General features: G+C 38.9%; 1 protein-coding gene across 5 annotated transcripts in view; it reads left to right on the top strand.

The window, feature by feature from the left end:
* LOC133556191 (E3 ubiquitin-protein ligase RBBP6-like) overlaps positions 1-27,500 on the top strand; it is a 63,197-nt gene that overhangs the window by 287 nt on the left and 35,410 nt on the right. For 3 of the 5 annotated variants that reach the window (XM_061905876.1, XM_061905878.1, XM_061905877.1), the window contains exons 1-5: positions 1-175; positions 2,345-2,444; positions 3,339-3,387; positions 27,262-27,306; positions 27,372-27,454. The exon at positions 1-175 is cut by the window's left edge. In XM_061905876.1, the coding sequence (XP_061761860.1) occupies positions 13-175; positions 2,345-2,444; positions 3,339-3,387; positions 27,262-27,306; positions 27,372-27,454 (440 nt within the window). In that variant the 5' untranslated portion in view covers positions 1-12. Of the gene's footprint in view, positions 176-2,344; positions 2,445-3,338; positions 3,388-4,845; positions 4,876-27,261; positions 27,455-27,500 lie in introns of those variants that run through there. The other 2 variants (XM_061905879.1, XM_061905880.1) reach the window with 2 other exon arrangements.

Raw genomic sequence — 27,500 nt, forward strand, 5'->3', positions numbered from 1 at the left:
TTTGCTGTCAACATGGCGCACATTCACTACAAGTTCTCCTCCAAGCTCAGCTACGCCACGCTGCTGTTCGACGGGCCGCACATCTCCCTGGCCGACCTGAAGGAGCAGATTATGGGCAGGGAGAAGCTGCGAGCCGGCTGCGACCTGCAGATCACCAACGCGCAAACCAAAGAAGGTGAAACATGTTTCTGTCTTTGGTTGGGCGCCATCAAAGAAAGTCCGTCTTGTTCGTTTAGGCTGCCATCAAAGTCCGCTTCTTGGCGTTGCAACTTCGACCGGTCACCGGAAGCACGTGGTCGAGGTTGTGTCGCGTCACTGTGTGCAGGTGCACATAACATGTGTGCGCAGGTGTACTAAATATGTCTACTTTATATATGTGCGACAGTGAACTAAGTATGTGTACTTAAAGGCCTACTGAAATAAGATTTTCTTATTTAAACGGGGATAGCAGGTCCATTTTATGTGTCATACTGGATCATTTCGCGATATTGCCATATTTTTACTGAAAGGATTTAGTAGAGAACATCCACGATAAAGTTCGCAACTTTTGGTGCTAAGAGAAAAGTCCTGCCTCTACCGGAAGTCGCAGACAATGACGTCACATGTTGATGGCTCCTCACATATTCACATTGATTTTAATGGGAGCTTCCAACAAAAAGTGCCACTGGGACCGAGAAAACGACAATTTCCCCATTAATTTGAGCGAGGATGAAAGATTCGTGTTTGAGGATATTGATAGCGACGGACTAGAAAAAAAAAAAAAAAGAAGTTAAAAAAAACGCGATTGCATTGGGACGGATTCCGATGTTTTTAAACACATTTACTAAGATAATTCTGGGAAATCCCTCATCTTTCTATTGTGTTGCTAGTGTTTTAGTGAGTTTAATATTACCTGATAGTCGGACGGGTGTGTCCACGGGTGTTTTGACGCGCAGTGTCTCAGGGAAGTCGACGGCAGCTTCATGGACGGCACCTATCAGGAGCAAGGGTGAAGTGTCTTGCTCAGGACACAACGGACATGACAAGGTTGGTACTAGGTGGGGATTGAACCAGGGACCCTCGGGTTGCGCATGGCCACACCTCCACTGCGCCACGCCGTCCTTAGACAAAGACATTACACATTCCAAGAGACACAGTTGGGAGCATAATTTGCAAGTTTAAAGCTATAGGCACAGTGGAAACACTACCTGGGCGTGGTAGAAAGAGAATGCTGTGTGCAACTGCTGTCCGGTATTTGAAGCGTACAGTGGCGAAAAACTACCGAGTAACAGTTGATGAACTATAACAGGACATTGCAGGGGGGAACGCATGTTTCTTCCCAGACAATAAGGCGCACACTACGGGATGAAGCCCTCCATGCCATAACTCCCAGGCGCACCCCACTTCTGACTACCAGGCACAAGAAAATAGACTCCAGTATGCCAAAAATCATCTGGAAAAACCCCAAAGGTTTTGGGAAACTGTTCTATGGAGTGATGAGACAAACGTGGAACTCTTTGGGCCTATGAATCAACGTTATGTCTGGAGGAGAAAAAATGAAGCTTACAAAGAGAAGAACACCTTGCCTACTGTTAAGCATGGTGGGGGGTCAATCATGCTCTGGGGCTGTTTCTCTGCCTCAGGTACCGGGAATCTCCAGCGCGTTCAAGGCATTATGAATTCTATTTCCTACCAGGATATATTAGCTGCAAATGTCATGAAGTCAGTGACGAAGTTGAGGCTCGGGAGACGTTGGACCTCCCAACAGGACAACGATCCCAAGTATACCTCCAAATCAACATCAGTGGTTGCAGAAGAAGGGCTGGAAGACTGGAGTGGCCTTCAGTCGCCAGACTTAAATCCTATAGAAAACCTGTGGTGGGACTTGAAGAAGGCCGTTGCAGCACGCAAGCCCAAGAATATTAATGAACTGGAAGCCTTTGCCTAAGAGGAATGGGCTAAAATACCTGTAGATCGTTGCAAGAAGCTTGTTATGTATCACGTTTGAAGGATGTAATTACTGCCAAAGTGTGTTCTACTAAGTACTAAAGATGCATGTAACTAGGGGGTTGAATCATTTTGTCAATGAGATATTAAGAAAAATGTTCTTTTTTGATATTTTGTAAAATACAGTGTTACAATTTAAGTTGCATTTGTCTATTTGACGCATCTTTATTTGATATGACTATAAACAAAATACGGAATAAATGTCCAACTTGCTAAAACACCAAAATTGTGTGGGGGTTGAATAATTTTGATCACAACTGTACTTACATATACAAAGTCTCCAAGGCAGGACACAGAAGCTATGACATCTTTAGAGTAATTATTTGTGAAGTTGTTGATGACAGGATGTCCTCCTCAGAGTACACAGAGGAGGGAGGTCTCATCCCCAAAGGATCTTCCGTGATTGTCCGGAGGGTCCCTGGAGTCCGGAGTGGTCCAGTGAAGAAGACTCTCAACATGTGAGTGTTCACAACTTCATGTGCTACCACTTAGCTTACACAGGTGTCAAACTTGTCTTCATTGAGGGCCACTCGCAGTTCTGGCGGCCATCAGAGGGCTGCTTGTAACACTTGATGATAACTTACTTTGAAATTGTAAGTCAAGGTGAGGAGCAGATATTTAAAATAACACAATTCGTTAATGGTGTGGCAGGCCACGTAAAAAAGAAAGATGGTGGACCACAATAATTAATTGGAGAGGCCACATATAATAATGTGGCAAACTAAATAAATAATGTGGCCTACCTCGTAAAATATTGTGGCATTCCACATCAAATAATGTGGAATCCCACATTAAATGACAATGTTGGGCATTATAAATTAAGTGGCCGGTCACTTTAAATGATATGGCGGGCAACATTATATGATGTAGTAGGCGGGCAACATTATATGATGTAGTAGGCACATTAAATGACGTAGCATGAGCCACAATAAATGACTTTAGATGAGATGGCGGGCCGCTTTAGATGAGGTGGGGTGGGCCACTTTAGATGACGTAGGGCAGTCCACGTTAAATGAGATAGTGGCCGGTGAGTTAGTGAGCCATATTAAATGAGGGGGGGAGCCATACTGAATGAAGTGGCGGGTCACAATAAATGATATGGCAGGCTACTTCAAATTAGATGGTATATTACATGACGTGGCACGGGTCACATTAAATTAAGTGGCAGGCCAGATCTGTCTCCCAGGCCTTGAGTTTGACACCTGTAGCTCAGCATGTCCACACATCAGTGGTCACATGACTGACCTTATTGCTACTCAGCATTGCTCATGTTGAATGTTTACAAGCCAACACAACACAAAGATGATGTCTGCAGGTGTGGTGATGATCACCTGTGTATTTTTATGTTGCAGTGAGAGATTAGATGTCCACAGTCACCACAACTCTGGAAACATCAGAGCAGTACGTAACAACACACACACACACACACACACACACACACCAGAGGTGGGACCAAGTCATTGTTTTGCAAGTCACAAGTAAGTCTCAAGTGTTTGCCCTCAAGTCTCGAGTCAAGTCTCGAGTCAAGACAGGCAAGTCCCGAGTCAAGTCCAAAGTCAAGACTGGAAAGTCTCAAGTCAAGTCCCAAGTCCTGCATTTTGAGTTTCGAGTCATTTCAAGTCCTTTTAACCTCAGACTAATATATTTACACAGATTGTGTATGCTTTTAAAACACTGTATGCATTTATTAAAACAAGTGCATTTGAAACTGCAGGAAAAAAATAATGCTGACATTGCACTTCATAATAGCACTAATAACCAGTCATTGTAAACATTTAACTCAATCCTTTACAGAATAAACACATTTTAAAAAAACAAGTGCAACTGTACTTATTCGCACAAACGTGTTAACATTGTATTTCCATGGAATTTTGCATTGGAACTAGTTCCACAGAAGTTTATATCCTGTTCTTACCTTATCTCATTGATCTCATCTCATACAGTATGTGTGTTTATGTGTGCATACACATGAAAAACATAACAAATACATGAACATAACAATGAACAGAGTTGTACTTTTTAGATGTCAGGGCCCTATGGAATATGTACACATATTCTTAAAATAGTGTACATTTTAACTGACCTTTATATGACTATGGGCGGCATAGCTCGGTTGGTAGAGTGGCCGTGCCAGCAACTTGAGGGTTGCAGGTTCGGTTCCCGCTTGTGCCATCCTAGTTACTGCCGTTGTGTCCTTGGGCAAGACACTTTACCCACCTGCTCCCAGTGCCACCCACACTGGTTTAAATGTAACTTAGATATTGGGTGTCATTATGTAAAGCGCTTTGAGTCACTTGAGAAAAGCGCTATATAAATATAATTCACTTCACACTATGTCTGTCTTTTTGTAGCTGGCTAAAATACGCGGTGCTGCTGACCACCGTATAACGTTACGTTACTGTGTGTGATGCATTGACTAACGTAACACTATGTGTAGGTACCTCATGAAACCCTGCTTAAAAAAAGATAATTTGACAAAAAGTATGAATAAAGTAGTGAACTGCAGTGGACGCAACAGATTGTCGTGTTTGCAATGACATAACCATAGACATCTTAAAAGTAGACACAGCATTGGCTGCTATTACACGAGCAATTTGGCCTCCATCTTGAAGAGGTGACGAGGTCCCGGCGAGTAGCCTAAACTGACAGTTGAGAGGTAGAAAACAAAGATGTCGGGCTGGTGTTCAGCGTTTTCCTGCTCAAATGAGCGGACTGTTGAAAACAGAAATCGGGGGATTACTTTTCATAAGTAAGATTTAACATTAACGTATTATTGGTTGTATTTTGTGAAAAGAATATCACCACAGAGTTGAGAAGGAGCAAGGATCTTCAATATTTGTATGTGAAAATCACAAAGAAATCTTCTGGGGGAGGATGACGCCCCTACAGGTATTTGGTTTACAAACTTTCAGCCCCACCTAAAACAAATTTCACCAACCACCACTGATTATGATGCATTCTCATTTTAGGCAAAATATAAGACAATGCTCTCTTAACAGTATAATTGTAACCAGGAATAAGTCTTCAAGTAACAATATTCAAATACTAACATTGTTGGGTAAGACAGACTTTGCTTTTATTCTGAATCCAGTGAAACAGATTGGTGGTTTTAGTTCATATAAAGACTTTCAGGTGTTTATATATGTTTAAGTATTTGGCAGACACTTTTATCCAAAGCAACATACATGAAAAATACATAAAAAACAATCACTGTAAACATTATTATTTAAGGGAAGAATGTAATAGAAAATAACAATACAAAGTGTCAAGACAGAATAAACTCTCTGTTGCTGAAAAAACAGAGATACAGTCTATAGGTCCCTAAGATATATAGATATCTAATGTATTCATACATTGTTTGTGTAGGATATACTCATGTATATATAACCTAATCATATTGTTTCTTCACCTTAAAAAATAGTTGACCGTTTTTTCCCCCTTTTTGGGATTATTATTCCCAATTTTGATCTCGGACGTCTGGTCACTTATGACATATAAAATTATTATATTACTGTTAAGCTAACTATGAACACGCCAAAACATGTGTCCTTTATCATAGCTACACGTATGACATAAAAGCGGTTGAAAATGACTGGTATTCAGTGAGATAAAATGAATTAAATGTGCTGACAGTTCATTGCTCCTGCCGAGTTAATTGCACTGAGTGGAGTGGATCACCACTCCAAGATGGCGGCCGCGCGTCTCGTCTGCGCGAGTAGACAGTAGCGCTCGATGCTGCGTCCACTTATAAGATGTCTGTGGTTCTAACGTTAGCAGTGAGTTTACAGCCTCACTGATTTAACTACACAACAAATAAAACTTACGTTACTCAGCCAATCAACGTTGGCTTACATTCAAAACTTACCCTTCATTGTGCATCTTGAAATGTCAAATGAAGTAGGAAGTTGTTGCGTCTCCGACTGTAATCTTCGAACCGCATGCTTTGCATACTGGAATTCGTTTTTTGTGGACCAACTCGTAGTTTGAATACCCGAACGAAACTATTTTTTCCATAATTTTTCCTCACTGGCGGGTTGTTTGAGAGCTCTTCTTTTTTGGTTTTTCTGCGATTTGATTGGCTGAATGCTGTGTGACGAATACAACGGGGATGTAATTTGATTGGCTGTTGTACTGACAGGTAGCGCACACACGCTGACAGACGCACACTTGTACACGATGGAAGATACGGAGCACTCCTGAATAACTTTTTAATCGTTGGGTTTTGGGGAAAGTAGCAAGTCATGTCAAGTCAAAAGGCTCAAGTCCAAGTCAAGTCACAAGTCATTGATGTTAAAGTCTAAGTCGAGTTGCAAGTCTTTTTACATTTTGTCAAGTCGAGTCTAAAGTCATCAAATTCATGACTCAAGTCTGACCCGAGTCCAAGTCATGTGACTCGAGTCCACACCTCTGACACACACACACACACACAGCATCCCCCCTCATTGTAGAATAACACCACTTTTGTGTCAATTACTGTCTAATTAGACTTTTCCTAATAGTGTTAGTAGTATTGTTATTATACATCAAAGCAGTACGTAACAACACACACACACACACACACACACACACACTCACACTCAGCATTCCCACTCATTGTAGAATAAGACACATTGTGTGTCTACTGTCTTATTAGACTTATCCTAATATTATTACTTATTTATTATTTTGGCTGGCAGAAAAGTCAACATTTCCCTGAGAAACCTGCCTGTCATTATTAGCATAATAACAATAAATATACTACCCAATATTTCTTGGTGTAAATAATTGTGTTGCTACCAAATAATGACCTTAATGCATTTCTTCATCTCCCACTGTGGGTGGTGATGTCATCTCGGTAAAGAGTCAGTCCTCCTTTATGCCACCTCAAATGTATGAATTTGTGGCAGCTTTTTCAGAAAGTTGCAATGTGATTTTATGAATTCCTGGTCAATGTTTGAGGTCTTCTTTGTAACCTTCACCTCAAAAAGCGCAGTTTTTCTACTAAAATTATTTTTTACTTGTTTTAAAGCACGCATATTTTAAAGTAGACACTAGAAGGGAACAAAAGCACATTTTTGTCACATTACTGCACAGTTTTATTTCATTATAAGTAATAATTATTATAGAGAGAAACGTCTGTAAAGACTTCTTATTTTCCACTGTCTGCTCCGTCATCCACAAGTTTCTGTAATTTATGTTTGAACACCTTTAAGCCTGCACGTTAGGAACATTTGTCAATTGTTGAGCGCTCATTTTTCTCGTTAAATGATAGATTATCATCACACTTAAACATCTCCTACATGTAAATGTTGCCTCTTCTCTAGGTCAGCATTGGACATTAAATATGTCCTTTATTGTCTTAATTCATGTTACATAATTACATGTCAACTAGGATGTACATGTTTGTATACTACATTACCAAGAAGGTTTAGCACTGTAGACCACTTCTGGGTCTATTTCTCTTCAGGTTGATTTGGATGTAACCCTACCAGGGGAAGGTGGGACGGACCGTCCGTTTAAAGTCAACATAAGTAGGTGTGAGCTACATTAATTGTGAGGTTTGATAAATAACGAGTTGATAAATTGTTACATGTTCATTCACATAAGACACAACAATATGTTTTGATTGGAAAGTTGAAAATAATTGAAAAGCTTTGCTTTAGGCCAAAATGCCAAACTACAGGCCTGGGGGCACATAATTTTATGTGGCCTGTGAAAGTATGGAAATATGTAAACTCAAAAGTATCTAATTTTGTATTATTTATGAATAATTTTTATCTTAAACTTGAATATTGTCTGAAAATGCGCAAAAAAATATTGTATTAACATATATGCCAAACATGTTTTTTGTTCAAATTTAAATAAATACTCATATCTTTAAAAAAATTAAATTATAAAATTCATATGGCAGCTCAGTTGCCAGAAATTAATTGCAAAACATGTTATTTTTTTTCCATTTACAGTAATACACTGTATAAACAACCGTAGCCTTTACAGTAAACAAAACAAAACTGGCAGAATTTTATTGGGAAATAACGTGATAGTGGTTTTCCATTTACAGTAATGTTTTGTTAAACTATTGTTATTGTCATCAGAATTGTTACGTTATTCATTCAGTATTTGATTTGTTTATTTTTAATGGCTTTAACATGTTTGTTTTATAACGTGCACTGCCCCTTTAAGAGTGTGTGGGCTGATTGCTGGAAGGTGGATCAGGTGTGAATAATGGTGGCTTGTTTTGAAACACTTTAGGGAGTCACACTTTTTTTTTTTTTGAGCGCCTTGGGAACGTGTTTAGATCGCTTTGCCATGGATGAAGTGTGTTTTTGTGGACCTGGTGGTTAACATTTAGTTTGATGTTGATATTGTCAGCCATGGCAGAAGTGCATAAGAACATTGATAATTGTTTTTGTTTTTTTACTTTGAATAAATGTACAGCACTGCAACTGCTTTGGACACACAAAATAATGACATACATCCCCTAATAAGATTTTATGTAAGAAAACAACAAATAAAAAGTATGCATGGCCATACAGGAAGTGCATATTAAAGCGCTGTCACTTATTGGCACAAGCAACACGTTTTTTTAAGGAAGGTGTGTTTTTTATAAAAGTAATGGGAATAAATAGTTAAGCTTCCTTCTGTTACAGACAGATAACAAACCTTATAAAATAAAGTAGGAGATTGCCTTTGTGTGCCTTTTTGTCCTTCACAGTCGACATTTTTAGGGTGGCAAAATGTTAAAGTGCTCAGAGTTGTCACAAAAGTCAAAAATAGTTTTTAGTATGCCGATGTTTAACAATGTGCTGACAGGCAAGAATAAAGGACACAAGTTGACATGTTCCATGAAAAAAAAACAAATACACAAGTGAATGTTGTACTTTGCAACTCTTGGTAGGAGTTGAATAAATAATTCCCTATTTAGGTAAATAAAGTGTTTGTCAATGATTTTACAGGGAAAATCAACCTTTTAGGTAGGAGATAAGGATGTGAGTAACTAGATGACATGCTTTATTTGTTCCTTTTTTTATGCTGATCAAGTGGAAAGTAGTAATGAAGCATGGTTGAAGTGGGCGTCACAGCTTATCACACAGCACAGTCCTTGATGGCTGATACAGGCAGCAACTGCTGCTTTAGAACCCCAACTTGTTTGTTTGGGTCATCCATCTTAATCATTCAATATTTAGAGGTGTACCTATCCCATGTTGATACTGTTTCAATATCAGCAAAACGTATACTATGTGATAGCATGTACAGTAAAATGTCAGGAGTGAACATGCTGCAGTACTGCTTGTATCGCACTTGATATCACACACAAGTAAACAGGCTGCAGGACTGCTTGCATCACATGATATCACTGGGCTGGGCGATTTGGCCTTTTTTTAATATCACAATATTTTTAGGCCATATCGCGATACACGATATATATCTCGATATTTTTGCCTTAGCCTTGAATTAGCACATAATGCATATAATCACACCAGTATGATGATTCTATGTGTCTGCATTTAAAACATTCTTGTTCATACTGCCTAAATATATGCTCATTTTAAACTTTAATTCAGGAAATCACAAAGAAATCACAATTTTTTTCATACAGTGTTGCTCTGGAAATGTTTGCCTCTGCATTTTGATGGTGTGAGCGTGTGGCACCGAAGGAGATGATGACATGCGGAGTAAGCGCTTTTCATTCTCTAGCAGGTGACTTTTCAAATGATGCTACGTATTATCAGTAATGCTACATTTTATAGCAACACTGTTTTGCCCCACACTTGACAAATTACGGTTGTCTGCTCGACAAATTCCCACTTGAAGCCAAACCACCGTCAGACGATGGGAATGAATTTTTCCTTCATTTGTTACCAGATTCGCACCTTCTTTCTCTTGTATTACCACTTGCACAGCCGCGCTAGCATCACAGCAACTGTTACCCATGCTGCTACCTCTCTGCTCCGCGAGGGCGTATACATGTATGATGTGACGTGTGTAAGGTGCGCTCACTGTCTTTGAGAACGACAGACAAGAAAGAGCAGGGAGAGCCTGTAGTGTAATTCCAGCGCTGCATGAGAACGTATACTCAAATATCACGATATAATCATTTTCTATATCGCACAGAGACAAACCCGCGATATATCGTGTATATCAGTATATCGCCCAGCCCTAGTTATCACACACAAGTAAACGCTCTGCAGTTCTGCATGTATCGCACATGATATCACACACAAGTAAACACGCGGCAGGACTGCTTGTATCGCACATTATATCACACACGTAAACAGTCTGCAGGGTTGCTTGTATCGCACATGATATCACACAAGTAAACACGCTGCAGGAATGCTTGTATCGCACATGATATCACACACAAGTGAACAGGTTGCAGGACTGCTTGTATCACACGTAATATCACACACAAATAAATACTCTGGTGGACTGCTTGTATCGCACATATCACACACAAGTAAACACTCTGCAGGACTGCTTGTATCGCACATATCACACACAACCTATTGCCTCCCTGCTTGGCACTCAGCATCAAGGGTTGGAAATGAGGGTTAAATCACCATAAATGATTACCGGGCACGGCACTGCTGCTGCCCACTGCTCCCCTCACCTCCCAGGGGGTGATCAAGGGGATGGGTCAAATGCAGAGGACAAATTTCACCACACCTAGTGTGTGTGTGACAATCATTGGTACTTTAACTTTAACAAGTAAACACTCTGCAGGACTCTTTGTATCGCACATGATATCAGAAATGATATCCTAGAGTCTTATTTTGCTTTTAGGGACCCAATATCTTGTGGTGACCCCCAATATTGGCCCCTCCCATCCAAGACAGGTGGGGCTCCATGGTCCTGTGTCTTTGTTAGGCAGACAAATGCTGCTGACATAAAGCAGAAAGTCAGCACTGTGCATTGTGCTGCCATACAAAGGCAGGACTCCAAAGTTGTCAACTGCACCAACTGAAAGTCCGCAAATGTGGGGAGGAAAAAACTAATTGTATTTGAACATTTGCATCAGACTTGAAAATAATGCAATGAAACATACTTTCATAAAAGTACTTATCATATAATATATGCAAGTGTGTGGCAGGGATACAAACGTATGAATTCAGTGTGAGTCATGTATTTCAGTGGTGTACAATGAACACTTGATTCATTTAACAGTGAGTATTATGGCAGTAGTGGTGAATCACACTTACACATGTCCAGTATTTTTACCACATGACAAGTACAATTGGATGCAGTACAATTGTGTTCAGTGTAAGAAAGCGAAAACGTTCATATTTTTAAAAGCAGGTTTAAGAAAAAACTTTTTGATTTGGCTTTAATCTATTATTATGTCATTATGAATGTCACTCGGGCTTTACCTTTAATTCTTATGATGGATTTATTTAGTTCTATTTATGTACTATAGATTTACTGTGTGTGTGCGTGCGTGCGTGCGTATTTGATTAGATTCAAATGTATTGTCATTGCACAGCACAAGTACAGTACTGCAAAAGAAGTTTGGCATCCAACCAGAGTGTACAATATACAATGTCCAGGTGATTAAATAGGGTATGTCTACATGAATAGGAGTGGACAGAGTGATTATAATTAGTGAGAATATCAAGAATATGTATAGACATAGTATAAAGCAGGGGTTCTCAACCTTTTTTCAGTGATGTACCCCCAGTGAACATTTTTTTTAAGTCAAGTACCCCCTAATCGAGGAAAGCATTTTTGGTTGAAAAAAAGAGATAAAGAAGTAAAATACAGCACTATGTCATCAGTTTCTGATTTATTAAATTGTATAACAGTGCAAAATATTGCTCATTGGTAGTGGTCTTTCTTGAACTATTTGGAAAAAAAGATATAAAAATAATTAAAAACTTGTTGAAAAATACACAAATGTTTCAATGATAAATAAAGATTTCTACACATAGAAATAATCATCAACTTAAACTGCCTTCTTTGGGGACTGTAACAGAGATCCATCTTGTTTCATGAACTTAATTCTAAACATTTCTTCACAAAAAAATAAATCTTTAACGTCAATATTTATGGGACATGTCCACAAAAAATATAGCTGTCAACACTGAATATTGCATTGTTGCATTTCGTTTCATAGTTTATGAACTTACATTCATATTTTGTTGAAGTATTCCATCCATCCATTTTCTACCGCTTATTCCCTTTCGGGGTTGCGGGGGGCGCTGGCGCCTATCTCAGCTGTTGAAGTATTATTAAATAAATATATAATTTTGAATTGTTGCTATTTTTAGAATATTTAAAAAAAAATCTCACGTACCCCTTGGCATACCTTCAAGTACCCCCAAGGGTACGCATACTGGGGGTATGCGTACCTGTATATAGTATATACAGGTATATACTATATACAGTATATACCTGTATATACAGGTATGCTCAGATGGATGTGGTATAGTATAAGTATATAAAGATCAAAGTATATACTACAGTATATGCAGCAATATACACACATATACAATTATATACAGTATATATACACACACAAAACTTTTCTTCTACATATGAAATAGTGCAACATTAAACAGTTGCAGGTCAACTCATCATGCTTAATTTATTACAACATTTGGGAAGCCTGTAGTTGATTTTTATTATGTAAATGATATATTTTTAATCAACATGTGATAGCAGGGTACCTGTCATTCAAACTAGGCTGCTACATTACTAATGATTAATGTAACTATTGCTAAAAAAACAGTACAATAGCAAAAGGGGAGACTATTCATCTCGGAACACCATGGTGTTCAAGTGAATTAACAGACAAGGCTTTGCTGCCCCTAACACACGCACGCACACACACACACAGCAAAATGAGCTAATGTTACGCTAAAAGCTAATTAGCCTTCACCTCAAGCCAGGACTGCGAGCGAGCTGAGCTGCAGTTTAAATTTCTAGAACGTCAACGGGCTCATAGTGATGTAACTATAACGTTGACTTGGAGGTGTTTATTATAATTTGGGGAGAGAACGCTGTCTTATGCTCACCTGCTAAACACATATCTGCTCAACGCTGAAGTATTGACTACATGCGCTCTGAATACGCACTGCTGATTGGCTGTTATCGCTTTGTATGTAACCAATCAGATGGTTGTGTGGGTGGGACAATGCTGGGTGCTGAGACAGACGCAGAACAAGCAAAGCAGCTTGTTAAGAATTTAGCTTAGAAAGTCGTTCGGTACACCCCCGTACCGAAACTGTTCAATACAAATACACGTACCGTTACACCCCTAGTATATATGTATTTATGTATGTATGTGTATGTATATATATATATATATATATATATATATATGTGTGTGTGTATATATATATATTGTGTGTGTGTGTATGAATACAGGCCTCAAATTTTTACTTTTTCAGGTCAAGGCAAAAGAGTGCTCATATTTTTGGGCACCAAGGCAAACATTATTTTCTTTCGACGCAGGGGTTCCAGAGCGTACCTGCGTGTGTGAGTGTGGCTGTTTTTTTTTTTTTGTAAGTCATTATTGATATCAACTTGTCAGCTTTTTGTCATTACATGATGCCTTTATCTCTATATTTACATTTTGATAGAGGGAGGTTTTTTTTTATTAAGTTATGTACCTTTTTATATGTACAAACCCCGTTTCCATATGAGTTGGGAAATTGTGTGAGTTGTAAATATAAACGGAATACAATGATTTGCAAATCATTTTCAACCCATATTCAGTTGAATATGCTACAAAGACAACATATTTGATGTTCAAACTGATGAACATATTATTTTTTTGCAAATAATCATTAACTTTAGAATTTAATGCCAGTAAAAACTTTACCTTTCACATCCAATACACAATCTTCACAGCCCGTGTTCAGTTCGATGATATGACAAAACATCTTAGCTAGTATTGATTTTATTTGAACACTGATACAGTTTGCAGTTAAATAAAGCATGAGTGAACATTCAAGTTAACAAACTAAAGACTTTATAAACAAGTTTTGACAAAGTTCACGACACATCGCCTGCTGCATGTTTCTTCTCCTCATTGACTCTCACAGCAAATGATGGATGCTGTATTGAGAATATAAAACCAACATCATGTGTTTTTCTCCTTCGCTGTAATATTTTAGTGTGGGGACAAGTGTCTCCAATTGTGTCCACACCTGTCTACATCTAAACACAACAGTGCGCTCTTAAACACATGGCGGAAAGCCAGGGAAAATGACGTTAAAGCAAGTGCTTCGCTCCGTTTACTCCGAGGGGAAATCTCCTCAGCAAACTCTGTGTTAGTTCACCATGATTAAGGCAAACCACGCTCGTGCGCATGCGCCTGACTGCGTGTTGCCTAAAATGCAATAGGTAACACATAGCATACTGACAAAGTTGTTACTATAACTATCTACAAGATTAATATAGGTTGCCTCTCTCTCTTCCCCTCCATCTTTCAGTATTCCTTTTTTTATTTTTATTTTTTTATTTATCTTTTGTAGTTATCATTATGTATACGTATTGTTGCATTTGGATAACTAAATTGTTGATAATAGCGGTAAACTATTGGTATTGTTCATGATCAATAGCGCTTTTTCTATTGGTATTTGTGTTGCTCCAGTTGTAGTGTAAAAATGCTCATTGTCATTTCTATATTATTTATTTCACTAACTGCTTCTTTGCTATCACTTTTACGATCATATTTATACATATCGTATGTGCTGGTGTTGTTCTATTGTTGTTGTTGTTGGTTTTGTTGTTTGCTGTTGTTTTTTTTTGTCACTCTGTCTAATCCCCCTCTTATGCCCACAATTTCCCCCTCTGTCTTCCTTTTTTTCTCTTTCTATCCCCTCCTGCTCCGGCCCGGCTGCACCAAATGATAATATAAATACATTTAATAAAGTAAAATTTAAATAAGGCGACAAGAGAAGTATCCTACACTTCTGTTTTGTAAAGTAAATCTGATCAGCCAATATGGGCATCTACATCAACTATATGATTAGCCTGAGAAGCTGGACAGGACAAAAAAATAAATAAAATGCATTAATAAATGACGTTTTTTCTGTAACTAAAAAATTAGACTGTATTACTAACAGTCTGATATTTTATTGCAAATTATCATTAAACCATTTACTGTTACATCCCTTGTCCTTTAACAAGTAAAAAACTCAAGGGCGGTCACGGCATGTTCTTGCCGCAGATGTTTGTCAAATTTTTAGGGCAATACGGCAAGTCACAAGATCGGTCACGCCTTTTGCCGCGGTTAAAATCGTGATCTGTATGCATGCATGTATAGGTATGTGTGTATGTATGTATGTATGTATGTATGTATGTATGTATGTATGTATGTATGTGTATATCTACGTATGTATGTATATATATATTGTATGTATGTATATATATATTGTATATGTATGTATGTATATATGTGCGTGTATATAGTATATTGTGTGTGTGTGTGTGTGTGTGTGTGTGTGTGTACACACACACATATATATATACTGTGTATGTATATATATATATATATATGTATATATGTATATGTATATATATATGTATATATATATATATATATATATGTATATATGTGTGTGTGTGTGTGTGTGTGTGTGTGTGTGTAGTATTATGCTCTTGGCCTGTTTTGCCGCCAATGGAACTGGTGCTCGACATAGAGTAAAGGGGACAGTGAAAAAGGAGTACCACCTCCAAATTCTTCAGGACATCCTAAAATCATCAGCGCGGAGGTTGGATCTTGGGCGAAGTTGGGTTTTCGAATAGGACAATGATCCCAAACACATGCCAAAAGTGGTAAAGGAATGGCTAAATCAGGCTAAAATTAAGGTTTTAGAATGGCCTTCCCAAAGTCCTAACTTAAACCCCATTGAGAACATGTGGACACTGCTGAAGAAAAAAAGTCCATGTCAGAAAACCTACAAATTTAGCTGAACTGCACCAGTTTTGTCAAGAGTGGTGGTCAAAAATTCAACCAGAAGCTTGCCAGAAGCTTTTGGATGGCTACCAAAAGCGCCTTATTGCAGTGAAACTTGCCAAGGGACATGTAACGAAATATTAACATTGCTGTATGTGTACTTTTGACCCAGCAGATTTGTTTACATTTTCAATAGACTCATAATAAATTCATAAGAGAATCAAACTCCATGATTGTTTTTACCAACAAGGATGGGCTCCAATCACTCTATCACAAAAAATAAGAGTTGTAAAAATGATTAGAAACTCAAGACAGCCATGACATTATGTTCTTTACGTGTGTGTGTGTGTGTGTATGTGTGTGTGTGTGTGTGTGTGTGATCTGCGTGCGTGTAAAAACTATATATATATACATATATATATTTATATATGTGTATATATATATATATATATGTATATATATATATATGTATGTATATACATATATATATATATATACAGTATATATATATATATATATATATATATATATATATATATATATATATATATATATATATATATATATATGTTAGGGGTGTGGGAAAAAATCGATTCGAATACGAATCGCGATTCTCACGTTGTGCGATTCAAGATCGATTCTCTTTTTTTTTTTTTTAAATCTATTTTTTTTTTTAATAGTGTTTTATTTATCCATCTATCCATCCATCTTCTTCCGCTTATCCGAGGTCGGGTCGCGGGGGCAACAGCCTAAGCAGGGAAACCCAGACTTCCCTCTCCCCAGCCACTTCGTCTAGCTCTTCCCGGCGGATCCCGAGGCGTTCCCAGGCCAGCCGGGAGACATAGTCTTCCCAACGTGTCCTGGGTCTTCCCCGTGGCCTCCTAACGGTTGGACGTGCCCTAAACACCTCCCTAGGGAGGCGTTCGGGTGGCATCCTGACCAGATGCCCGAACCAACTTATCTGGCTCCTCTCGATGTGAAGGAGCAGCGGCTTTACTTTGAGTTCCTCCCGGATGGCAGAGCTTCTCACCCTATCTCTAAGGGAGAGCCCCGCCACACGGCGGAGGAAACTCATTTCGGCCGCTTGTACCCTTGATCTTATCCTTTCGGTCATGACCCAAAGCTCATGACCATAGGTGAGGATGGGAACATAGATCGACCGGTAAATTGAGAGCTTTGCCTTCCGGCTCAGCTCCTTCTTCACCACAACGGATCGGTACAACGTCCGCATTACTGAAGACGCCGCACCGATCCGCCTGTCGATCTCACGATCCACTCTTCCCCCACTCGTGAACAAGACTCCTAGGTACTTGAACTCCTCCACTTGGGGCAGGGTCTCCTCCCCAACCCGGAGATGGCATTCCACCCTTTTCCGGGCGAAAACTATGGACTCGGACTTGGAGGTGCTGATTCTCATTCCGGTCGCTTCACACTCGGCTGCGAACCGATCCAGTGAGAGCTGAAGATCCCGGTCAGATGAAGCCATCAGGACCACATCATCTGCAAAAAGCAGAGACCTAATCCTGCGGTCACCAAAACAGAAACCCTCAACGCCTTGACTGCGCCTAGAAATTCTGTCCATAAAAATTATGAACAGAATCGGTGACAAAGGACAGCCTTGGCGGAGTCCAACCCTCACTGGAAATGTGTTCGACTTACTGCCGGCAATGCGGACCAAGCTCTGGCACTGATCGTACAGGGAGCGGACCGCCACAATAAGACAGTCCGATACCCCATACTCTCTGAGCACTCCCCACAGGACTTCCCGAGGGACACGGTCGAATGCCTTCTCCAAGTCCACGAAGCACATGTAGACTGGTTGGGCAAACTCCCATGCACCCTCAAGAACCCTGCGGAGAGTATAGAGCTGGTCCACAGTTCCACGACCAGGACGAAAACCACACTGTTCCTCCTGAATCCGAGGTTCGACTATCCGGCGTAGCCTCCTCTCCAGTACACCTGAATAAACCTTACCGGGAAGGCTGAGGAGTGTGATCCCACGATAGTTGGAACACACCCTCCGGTCCCCCTTCTTAAAGAGAGGAACCACCACCCCGGTCTGCCAATCCAGAGGTACCGCCCCCGATGTCCACGCGATGCTGCAGAGTCTTGTCAACCAAGACAGCCCCACAGCATCCAGAGCCTGAAGGAACTCCGGGCGGACCTCATCTACCCCTGGGGCCTTGCCACCAAGGAGCTTTTTAACTACCTCAGCGACTTCAGCCCCAGAAATAGGAGAGTCCACCACAGATTCCCCAGGCACTGCTTCCTCATAGGAAGGCGTGTTGGTGGGATTGAGGAGGTTAGTTTTAGTTTGTTATTTATTTATTTTTTAATCAATCCAACAAACCAATACACAGCAATACCATAACAATGCAATCCAATTCCAAAACCAAACCTGACCCAGCAACACTCAGAACTGCAATAAACAGAGCAATTGAGAGGAGACACAAACACGACACAGAACAAACCAAAAGTAGTGAAACAAAAATGAATATTATCAACAACAGTATCAAAATTAGTAATCTTTTCAGCATAGCAGTGATTAAAAATCCCTCATTGACATTATCATTAGACATTTATAAAAAATTTTAAAAAAGAACAGTAGTGTCACAGTGGCTTACACTTGCATCGCATCTAGTGATTTAGGGCTATATAAGTAAACATTGATTGATTGATTGATCTAATCAGCTTGACAACACACACTGTCCAATATTTTCACAAAGATAAAATAAGTCATATTTTTGGTTCGTTTAATAGTTAAAACAAATTTCCATTATTGCAGTCAGTTGATAAAACATTGTCCTTTACAATTATAAAAGATTTTTTTTTTAAATCTACTACTCTGCTTGCACGTCAGCAGACTGGGGTAGATCCTGCTGAAATCCTATGTATTGAATGAATACAGAATTGTTTTGAATCGGAAAAATATCGTTTTTGAATCAAGAATCGCATTGAATCGAAAAAATCGATATATAATCGAATCGCAACTCAAGAATCGATATTAAATCGAATCGTGGGCCATCCAAAGTTTCGCAGCCCTAATATATATACATATATATATATATGTATATATATATATATATATATATATATATATATATATATATATATATATATATATATATATATATATATATATATATATATGTATATGTATGTATGTATGTATGTATGTGTATCCATCCATCCATTTTCTACCACTTATTCCCTTTCGGGGTCGCAGGGGGCGCTGGCGCCTATCTCAGCTACAATCTATATATAGATATATAAATTATATATATATATATCTATATGTATATATAGATATATATATATATGTGTGTGTGTGTGTGTATGTATATATATATATATATATATATATATATATATATATATATATATATATATATATATATAATATAATGTGTGTGGGTGTATAAATAATGTTAACTTGTTTTTTAGCCTACTCATGGTTCGTACTCTTTTACATGTTTTATGATTTTCACTTTCCAGCATTCCTCATGGGGAGCCCTCTGCATCAGGGATGATATCGGCCCTGGCTCTGGGGCGCTTTGTGTCAGCGTCCTGGTGGTCTGGTGACCTCCTGGTGTAGATGGCTCCTGTGATAGTGTTTACTCACTTGGCTCCTCTGTACTCAGCCATGCATTCATCTGCGTTTGTGTGTTGCATTTCTTTTATTTATGAAAAGCGCTTTATGAATGAAATTTTATTTGAAAAAGTATTGAGATATTTTGTAGGATTTATTGGAGGGCAGTCACAAAGCACAAAAATTTAGAGTGTTTAGTGTCCAGGCCCTTAGGTCCCACAGTGAAAAGGCTGCAGTAGCATTCATAAAACATGTTCATCGTACTGGCGAGCACATTTGTAACTTTCTTCCATGGTGCACAGGCCCGGGATACGCATCATAGTTTCATCAGGAGTCTTTCACAGGTTTTTTCCAGGTCAATGAAAGCATCAGAAGTTTATGTACTTTAACAAAAAAATAAGACATTGAATGACATTAAAAAGCATTAAATGCCATGGCCAATAAAACATTTCATACAATTGAAGGCCTGGACAGATGGGTCAATAAATCAATATCGGGGACGGGAAATGTCCGCAAAAACCTTAACGCCACACTGAGTTGCATGACAAGGACACAATCTGGAGCACCAAAAAAATCTTGCTAGTTAGCATCATCTAGCTAGTTTTACTTGTTGACGACTGCGTTCTCTCTCCGAGCCTCAACGCTGACGACTATATTCTTTGCTGCTAATCTTAATTGGAAATTATAATCCCAACACGGTTAGTCCCCAGATAGTTGTAGTTGTAGATCATTCATTACTAGCCAGGGAGAAGGTGTGTTTTTGATGTGTAAACAGAAGTCACAACACAGGAAGTACATTACTCGAGGGGGCGTGGCTACATAATAGCGTTGCCAAATAGGAAACGTTGCATGCATGTTATAGAATTGTACACTACATTTACAATGATAATAATGTTAGTAAATTATTTACTTAAACAACAAAAAATAATGTGGTACGTTACATGGGACATGGAGGTGTCAAAAAGACAGCCAAAAAAGGTTGGTAGATGAGAATAAATATAAAGATAAAATATAGTGTACAAATCCACCCAATTGCAGGAAATGTCTTTTTTTTGAAAAATTTTATTTCGGGGCTTGCCTGGCAGCACTTTATGCCGATAAAAATGTTCCTCTTTTTTTCCCCTTTTTCTCTCTTTGCAGACATCGATAAATTGCTATGTCCGTTAGATCAGTGGTCCCCAACCTTTTTGAATCTGCGGACCGGTCAACGCTTAACAATTTGTCCCGCGGCCCGGGAGAGAGGGGGGGTCCTTTTTTTTTTCTTTTTTTTTTTTCTTTGTCATGAAAAAGGGACATTTTTGTCATGAAAAGGGGAGGTTTTGTGGTTGGTGCAATAATTGTTAGTGTATATTGTGTTTTTTATGTTGATTTAATAAAAAATATATTTATTTTATTTTATTTTTTTTTAATAAAAATGAATAAAAAATTATTCCGCGGCCCGGTACCAATCGGGCCACGGCCCGGTGGTTGGGGACCACCGCGTTAGACCATATAGGAGGGGTACATATATGCATCTCTGCAGGCATATATGAGGGGCATCTATATGTGTATATGTATGTGTTTCATATATATATATATATATATATATATATATATATATATATACACACATATATAAATGTGTATGTATACACATACATACATGTGTGTGTGTGTATATATATGTATATATATGTATGTGTGTATATATATATATATATATATCTGTATATATGTGTGTGTGTGTGTGTGTATGTATATATATATATGTGTGTGTGTATATATACAGTGGGGCAAAAAAGAGTATTTAGTCAGCCACCGATTGTGCAAGTTCTCCCACTTAAAATGATGACCGAGGTCTGTAATTTTCATCATAGGTACACTTCAACTGTTAGAGACAAAATGTGAAAAAAATCAGGAATTCACATTGTAGGAATTTTAAAGAAATTATTTTTAAATTATGGTGGAAAAAAGGTATTTGGTCACTTCAAACAAGGAAGATCTCTGGCTCTCACCGACCTGTAACTTCTTTAAGAAGCTCTTCTGTCCTCCACTCGTTACCTGTATTAATGGAACCTGTTTGAACTCGTTATCTGTATAAACGACACCTGTCCACAGCCTCAAACAGTCAGACTCAAAACTCCACTATGGCCAAGACCAAAGAGCTGTCAAATGACACCAGGAAATGAATTGTAGACCTGCACCAGACTGGGAAGAGTGAATCTACAATAGGCAAGCAGCTTGGTGTGAAAAAATCAACTGTGGGAGCAATTATCAGAAAATGGAAAACATACAAGACCACTGATAATCTCCCTCGATCTGGGGCTCCACGCAAGATCTCATCCCGTGGGGTCAAAATGATCATGAGAACGGTGAGCAAAAATCCCAGAACCACACGGGGGGGATCTGGTGATGACCTGCAGAGAGCTGGGACCAAAGTAACAAAGGTTGCCATCAGTAACACACTACGCCAGAGAGCACATGGATGATACAGCAGAGGATTGGGAGAATGCCGTGTGGTCATGAAACCAAAACAGAACTTTTGGTATAAACTCAACTCGTCGTGTTTGGAGGAAGAAGAATACTGAGTTGCATCCCAAGAACACAACACCTACTGTGAAGCATGGGGGTGGAAACATCATGCTTTGGGGCTGTTTTTTCTGCTAAGGGGACAGGACGACTGATCCGTGTTAAGGAAAGAATGAATGGGGCCATGTATCTATCGTGAGATTTTGAGCCAAAACCTCTTTCCATCAGTGAGAGCTGGGTCTTCCAGCATGACAATGATCCCAAACACACCGCCCGGGCAACGAAGGAGTGGCTCCGTAAGAAGCATTTGAAAGTCCTGGAGAGGCCTAGCCAGTCTCCAGACCTCAACCGCATAAAAAAATCTGTGGAGGGAGTTGAAAGTCCGTATTGCTCGGCGACAGCCCCAAAACATCTCTGCTCTCGAGAAGATCTGCATAGAGCAGGGGTGCCCATTACGTCGATCGCGAGCTACCAGTCGACCGCGGGGGGTGTGTCAGTCGATATCCAGCCAGGCTTTTAAAAAGAATAGACCTAAAAATTAGTGATCATCAATCTTCACCAAGACGTCACTTAAATGACATTCACGGTACCGGAGGGTCATGTGAGATGACGCTGGCTGCTGCAAGATCATTATTATGAAAATATGACCGAGAGGAAGGCGAGAAACACTTTTTATTTCAACAGACTCTCACGCCGTACCTTCCATCAAAACTCTAAAGGCCGACTGCACATTTCCTATCTTCACAATAAAAGCCCTGCTTCATGCTGCCTGCGCTAACTAAATACAGAGTCTCGGAAAACTGGCGTGCACAAGCGATCCCTCAGAAAGCTGGCGTGCACATCACTTGTGCACGCCAGCTTTCCGAGACTCTTATTTTGGTAGCGCAGGCAGCATGAAGCAGGGCTTTTATTGTGAAGATAGGAAATGTGAAGTCGGCCTTTAGAGTTTTGACGCAAGGGACGGCGCGAAAGTCTGTTGAAATAAAAAGTGTTTCTCGCCTTCCTCTCTGTCATTTTTTCATAATAATGAACTGGCAGTGCCAGCGTCATCTCACAAGACCCTCGGGTGCCGTGAATGTCAATCAAGCAAGCTATGGAATTTGCCGCCAATGTTTTTCTTGTAAAGTGTATGGAAGCTGGATGAATTAGATGCTAAAAACCAACCACTTTCATGTGGTATTGTACAGAAAGGACAACTTTTTTTCTCCTCCATTTGAAAATGTGGGCGTTATCATCATTACTGTCTGATTCCAATCAATGCAAGTCATCAGAATCAGGTAATACACCAACTTATATTCTTGTCTTTGTGAAAGAAAGACATCTATATGTGTTACACATGCTTGTATTATCATTAAACACATTTAACTTGTTTACAAAAATGTCTCTCATAAATAAATAAATATAAATGATATATATAAATGAGGTAGATCCTCTCGAGTTGGTCAATTGAAAAGTAGCTCGCCTGCAGAAAAAGTGTGGGCACCCCTGGCATAGAGGAATGGGCCAAAATACCAGCTACTGTGTGTGCAAACCTGGTAAAGACTTATAGTAATCGTTTGACCTCTGTTTTTGCCAACAAAGGTTATATTACAAAGTATTGAGTTGAATTTTTGCTATTGACCAAATACTTATTTTCTACCATAAATTACAAATTCTTAAAAATTCCTACAATGTCAATTCCTGGATTTTTTTTTTTCAAATTATGTCTCTCAGTTGAAGTGTACCTATGATTGAAATTACAGACCTCTGTCATCATTTTAAGTGGGAGAACTTGCACAATCGGTGGCTGACTAAATACTTTTTTGCCCCACAATATATATATATATATATATGTATGTATGTACAGTATACATATATGTACAGTATATATATGTACGTGTGTGTGTGTGTGTGTGTGTGTGTGTGTGTGTATGTATATATATATATATATATATATATATATATATATATATATGTGTATATATATATGTATTCATTTATTACTTCAATGAGCAACATGAGCCCATAAGCAAGGACTAAGGAGCAACAAAAAAGACGAAACAAACCAGTTGTTAAAACTTGGGGGGAAAAAATGCACTTTTAGGAATTTTACATAGCAGTATTTTATAGCAATTTTCGTCAACATATATTGTCTCCATTTTCGCTTGATGTCGTTTGTTCACCTATTTAGAATAATTAAGTTGTTGATCATCCAATTACAAAGGTACAAATACCACAGTAATTAAAAATATGTCAATTGCTTCTACAGTGAAGAAAATAAGTATTTGAACACCCTGCTTTTTTTCAAGTTCTCTCACTTAGAAATCATAGAGGGGTCTGGAATTTTCATGGTAGGTGCATGTCCACTGTATGAGAGAGAACCTAAAAAGAAAAATCCAGAAATCACAATCTATGATTTTTTAACAATTTGTATGTGTGATGAAGCTGAAAATAAGTATTTGAACACCAACATTAATATTTGGTAGAGTAGCCTTTGTTTGCAATACAGAGGTCAAACATTTCCTGTAGTTCTTCACTAGGTTTGCACAGACTGCAGGAGGGATTTTGGCCCACTCCTCCACACAGATCTTCTCTTGATCAGTCAGGTTTCTGGGCTGTCGCTGAGTAACACAGACTTTCAGCTCCCTCCAAAGATTTTCAATTTGATTTAGGTCTGGAGACTGGCTAGGCCACTCCAGAACCTTGATATGGTTCTTAGAAGACACTTCTTGGTTTTCCTGGCTGTGTGCTTTGGGTCAATGTCATGTTGGAAGATCCAGCCACGACTCATCTTCAATGATCTGACTGAGGGAAGGAGGTTTTTGGCCAAAATCTTACAATACATGGCTGTTATCATCCTCTCCTTAATACAGTACAGTCATTTCCCATGAGCAGAAAAACACCCCCAAAGCATGATGCTACCACCCCCATGCTTCACAGTAGGGATGGTGTTCTTAGGATGGTACGCGTCATTCTTCTTCCTCCAAACACGCACAGTGGAATTATGACCAAAAAGGTCAATTTTGGTCTCATCTATCCACAAAACTTTCTCCCATGACTTCTCTTGATCATCCAGATGGTTATTGGCAAACTTAAGATGGGCCTTAACGTGTGCTTGTTTGAGCAGGGGAAACTTCCGTGCCATGTATGATTTCAAACAATGACGTCTTAGTGTATCACCAACAGTGACCATGGAAACAGTGGTCCCAGCTCTTGTCAGGTCATTGACCAAGTTTTGCCGTGCAGTCCTGGGCTGATTCCTCACCTTTCTTAGCATCATTGAGACCCAACGAGGTGATATTTTGCATGGGGCTCCACTCCGATTGAGATTGACTGTCATGTTTAGCTTCTTCCATTTTCTAATGATTGCTCCAACAGTGGACTTTTTTTCACCAAGCTGCTTGGCAATTTCTCTGCAGCCCTTTCCATCCTTGTGGAGTTGTACAATTTTGTCTCTGGTGTTTTTGGACAGCTCTTTGCTCTTAGCCATGCTGAATGTTTGAGTCTTACTGATTGTATGGAGTGGACAGGTGTCTTTATGCAGCTAACAACCTCACACAGGTGCATCTGATTCAGGATAGTACAGTGGAGTGAGTGGAAGAGGACTTTTAAAGGTGGACTAACAGGTCTTTGAGGGTCAGAATTCTAGCTGATAGACAGGTGTTCAAATACTTTTTTTCAGCTGTATCACACAAATAAATTGTTAAAAAAATCATAAATTGTGATTTCTGGATTTTTCTTTTTGGGTTGTCTACAATGGACATGCACCTAGCGTGAACATTTCAGACCCCTCCATGATTTCTAAGTGGGAGAACTTGCAAAATAGCAGGGTGTTCAAATATTTATTTTCTTGACTGTATATTATGTATACATTACTGCTCAATTTGGCCACAGTTAATGTACATTTTTAAACTATTCAACATTATTATTGTGAGATTCTTTGTCCATACAGACTATTGTGTGAGCTTTTGACTACATATTAGGGTTGTCCCGATACCAATATTTTGGCACCGGTATCAAAATGTATGTATTTTGATACTTTTTGGTACATTTCTAAATAAATAAGACCACAAAAAATGTCATTTTATTTTAATAAAAAATCTGAGAGTACATTAAACACTTGTTTCTTATTGCAATTTTGTCCTCAAATAAAATAGTGAACATTTGAGACAACTTTTATTTTATTAGTAAATAAACAAACAAAGGCTTCTAATGTAGTCTGCTGACGTATGCAGTAACATATTGTGTAATTTATTATTCTATTATTTTGTCAACATTATTATGGACAAGTGGTAGAAAATGTATTATTAATCTAGTTGTTCATTTACTGTTAATATCTGCATACATTCTCTTTTAATATGTTCTATCTACACTTCTGTTAAAATGTAACAATCACTAATTCTTCTCTTGTTTAATACTTTACATTAGTTTTGGATGATACCACAAATGTAGGTATCGATCCGATACCAAGTAGTTACTGGATCGTACATTGGTCATATTCAAAGTCCCCATGTGTCCGGAGACACATTTCCTGAGTTTATAAACATAATATGAATTTTTAAAAAAGGAAAAAATATGTTTTGATGCTAAAAAAATATCGATGTAATCATAATAGTATCAATTAGATACGCTCCCGTTTTTGGTATCATTACAGTGGCTGTCAGGTGTAGATCCACCTATGGTGTTTGTTTACATTGTGACACCGTTGAGCTTCGGTGTGTAGTGAAGCATGTTTAGCTATTCCTTGTTCTCCAGTGATAATAATACATGTAAGAAACTTACTTTATTTGTCGCCATGGAAGCGAGGATTAGTGATTTTAGAAGTAGCTAAAACACTGCCGACTGCGGATTGACGTTAGCCGCTAACTAGCTAGCCATGTCTTAAAGCACCTCTTCCTGAGAGCGCTTCAGTGTTATAACTTCACCTTTATCTTTAGTTTTTAAGCCAAAATGCGTCCGTCCTCCCTTTTCTGTCTGCACACTGTCTGCTTGTACTACGTGTGTGTGTGTGTGCTGCCGAACATGCCCCTCTGCTCGTAAACCAGCAATGTCATGACGTGACGATGCGCCTTGACACCTTTTAAAAAAGGGGGGGTGGGAATTTGTACTTTTTAGATGCAGTATAGTACCGAATATGATTCATTAGTATCGCGGTAATATACTAGTACCAGTATACCATACAATCCTACTACATATAATAACGATCTACAGTAGGACACGGGCATTACATTTGTTTTAAGTTGTATTAAAAAGTTAAATTTGCTGATGCTGCAGAGTCCCAGTCTCAGTTAAATGGATTTGTGTTCAATTCTAACAGATGGACGACCACAGCTCCACCAACGCTTTGCCTTTCTTCTCCAAGGTATGCTCTCCGTTTCACCTTTGTCCACCTGGAATGTTGTCCCACAAACGTTGACTGCCGTGCAGATGGTGAACCTGGCAGCTGCCGACGTGCCGGAAGATGAGAAGATCAAAGTGATGATGAACCAGTCCTCGTACGACCCCACGCTGTGAGACAACTTTCAGCTTTCCGGTACAAACATTGTATTTCAGTCC

The sequence above is a fragment of the Nerophis ophidion genome, linkage group LG07 (assembly GCF_033978795.1).
Source record: "Nerophis ophidion isolate RoL-2023_Sa linkage group LG07, RoL_Noph_v1.0, whole genome shotgun sequence".
Taxonomy (NCBI): Eukaryota; Metazoa; Chordata; class Actinopteri; order Syngnathiformes; family Syngnathidae; genus Nerophis; species Nerophis ophidion.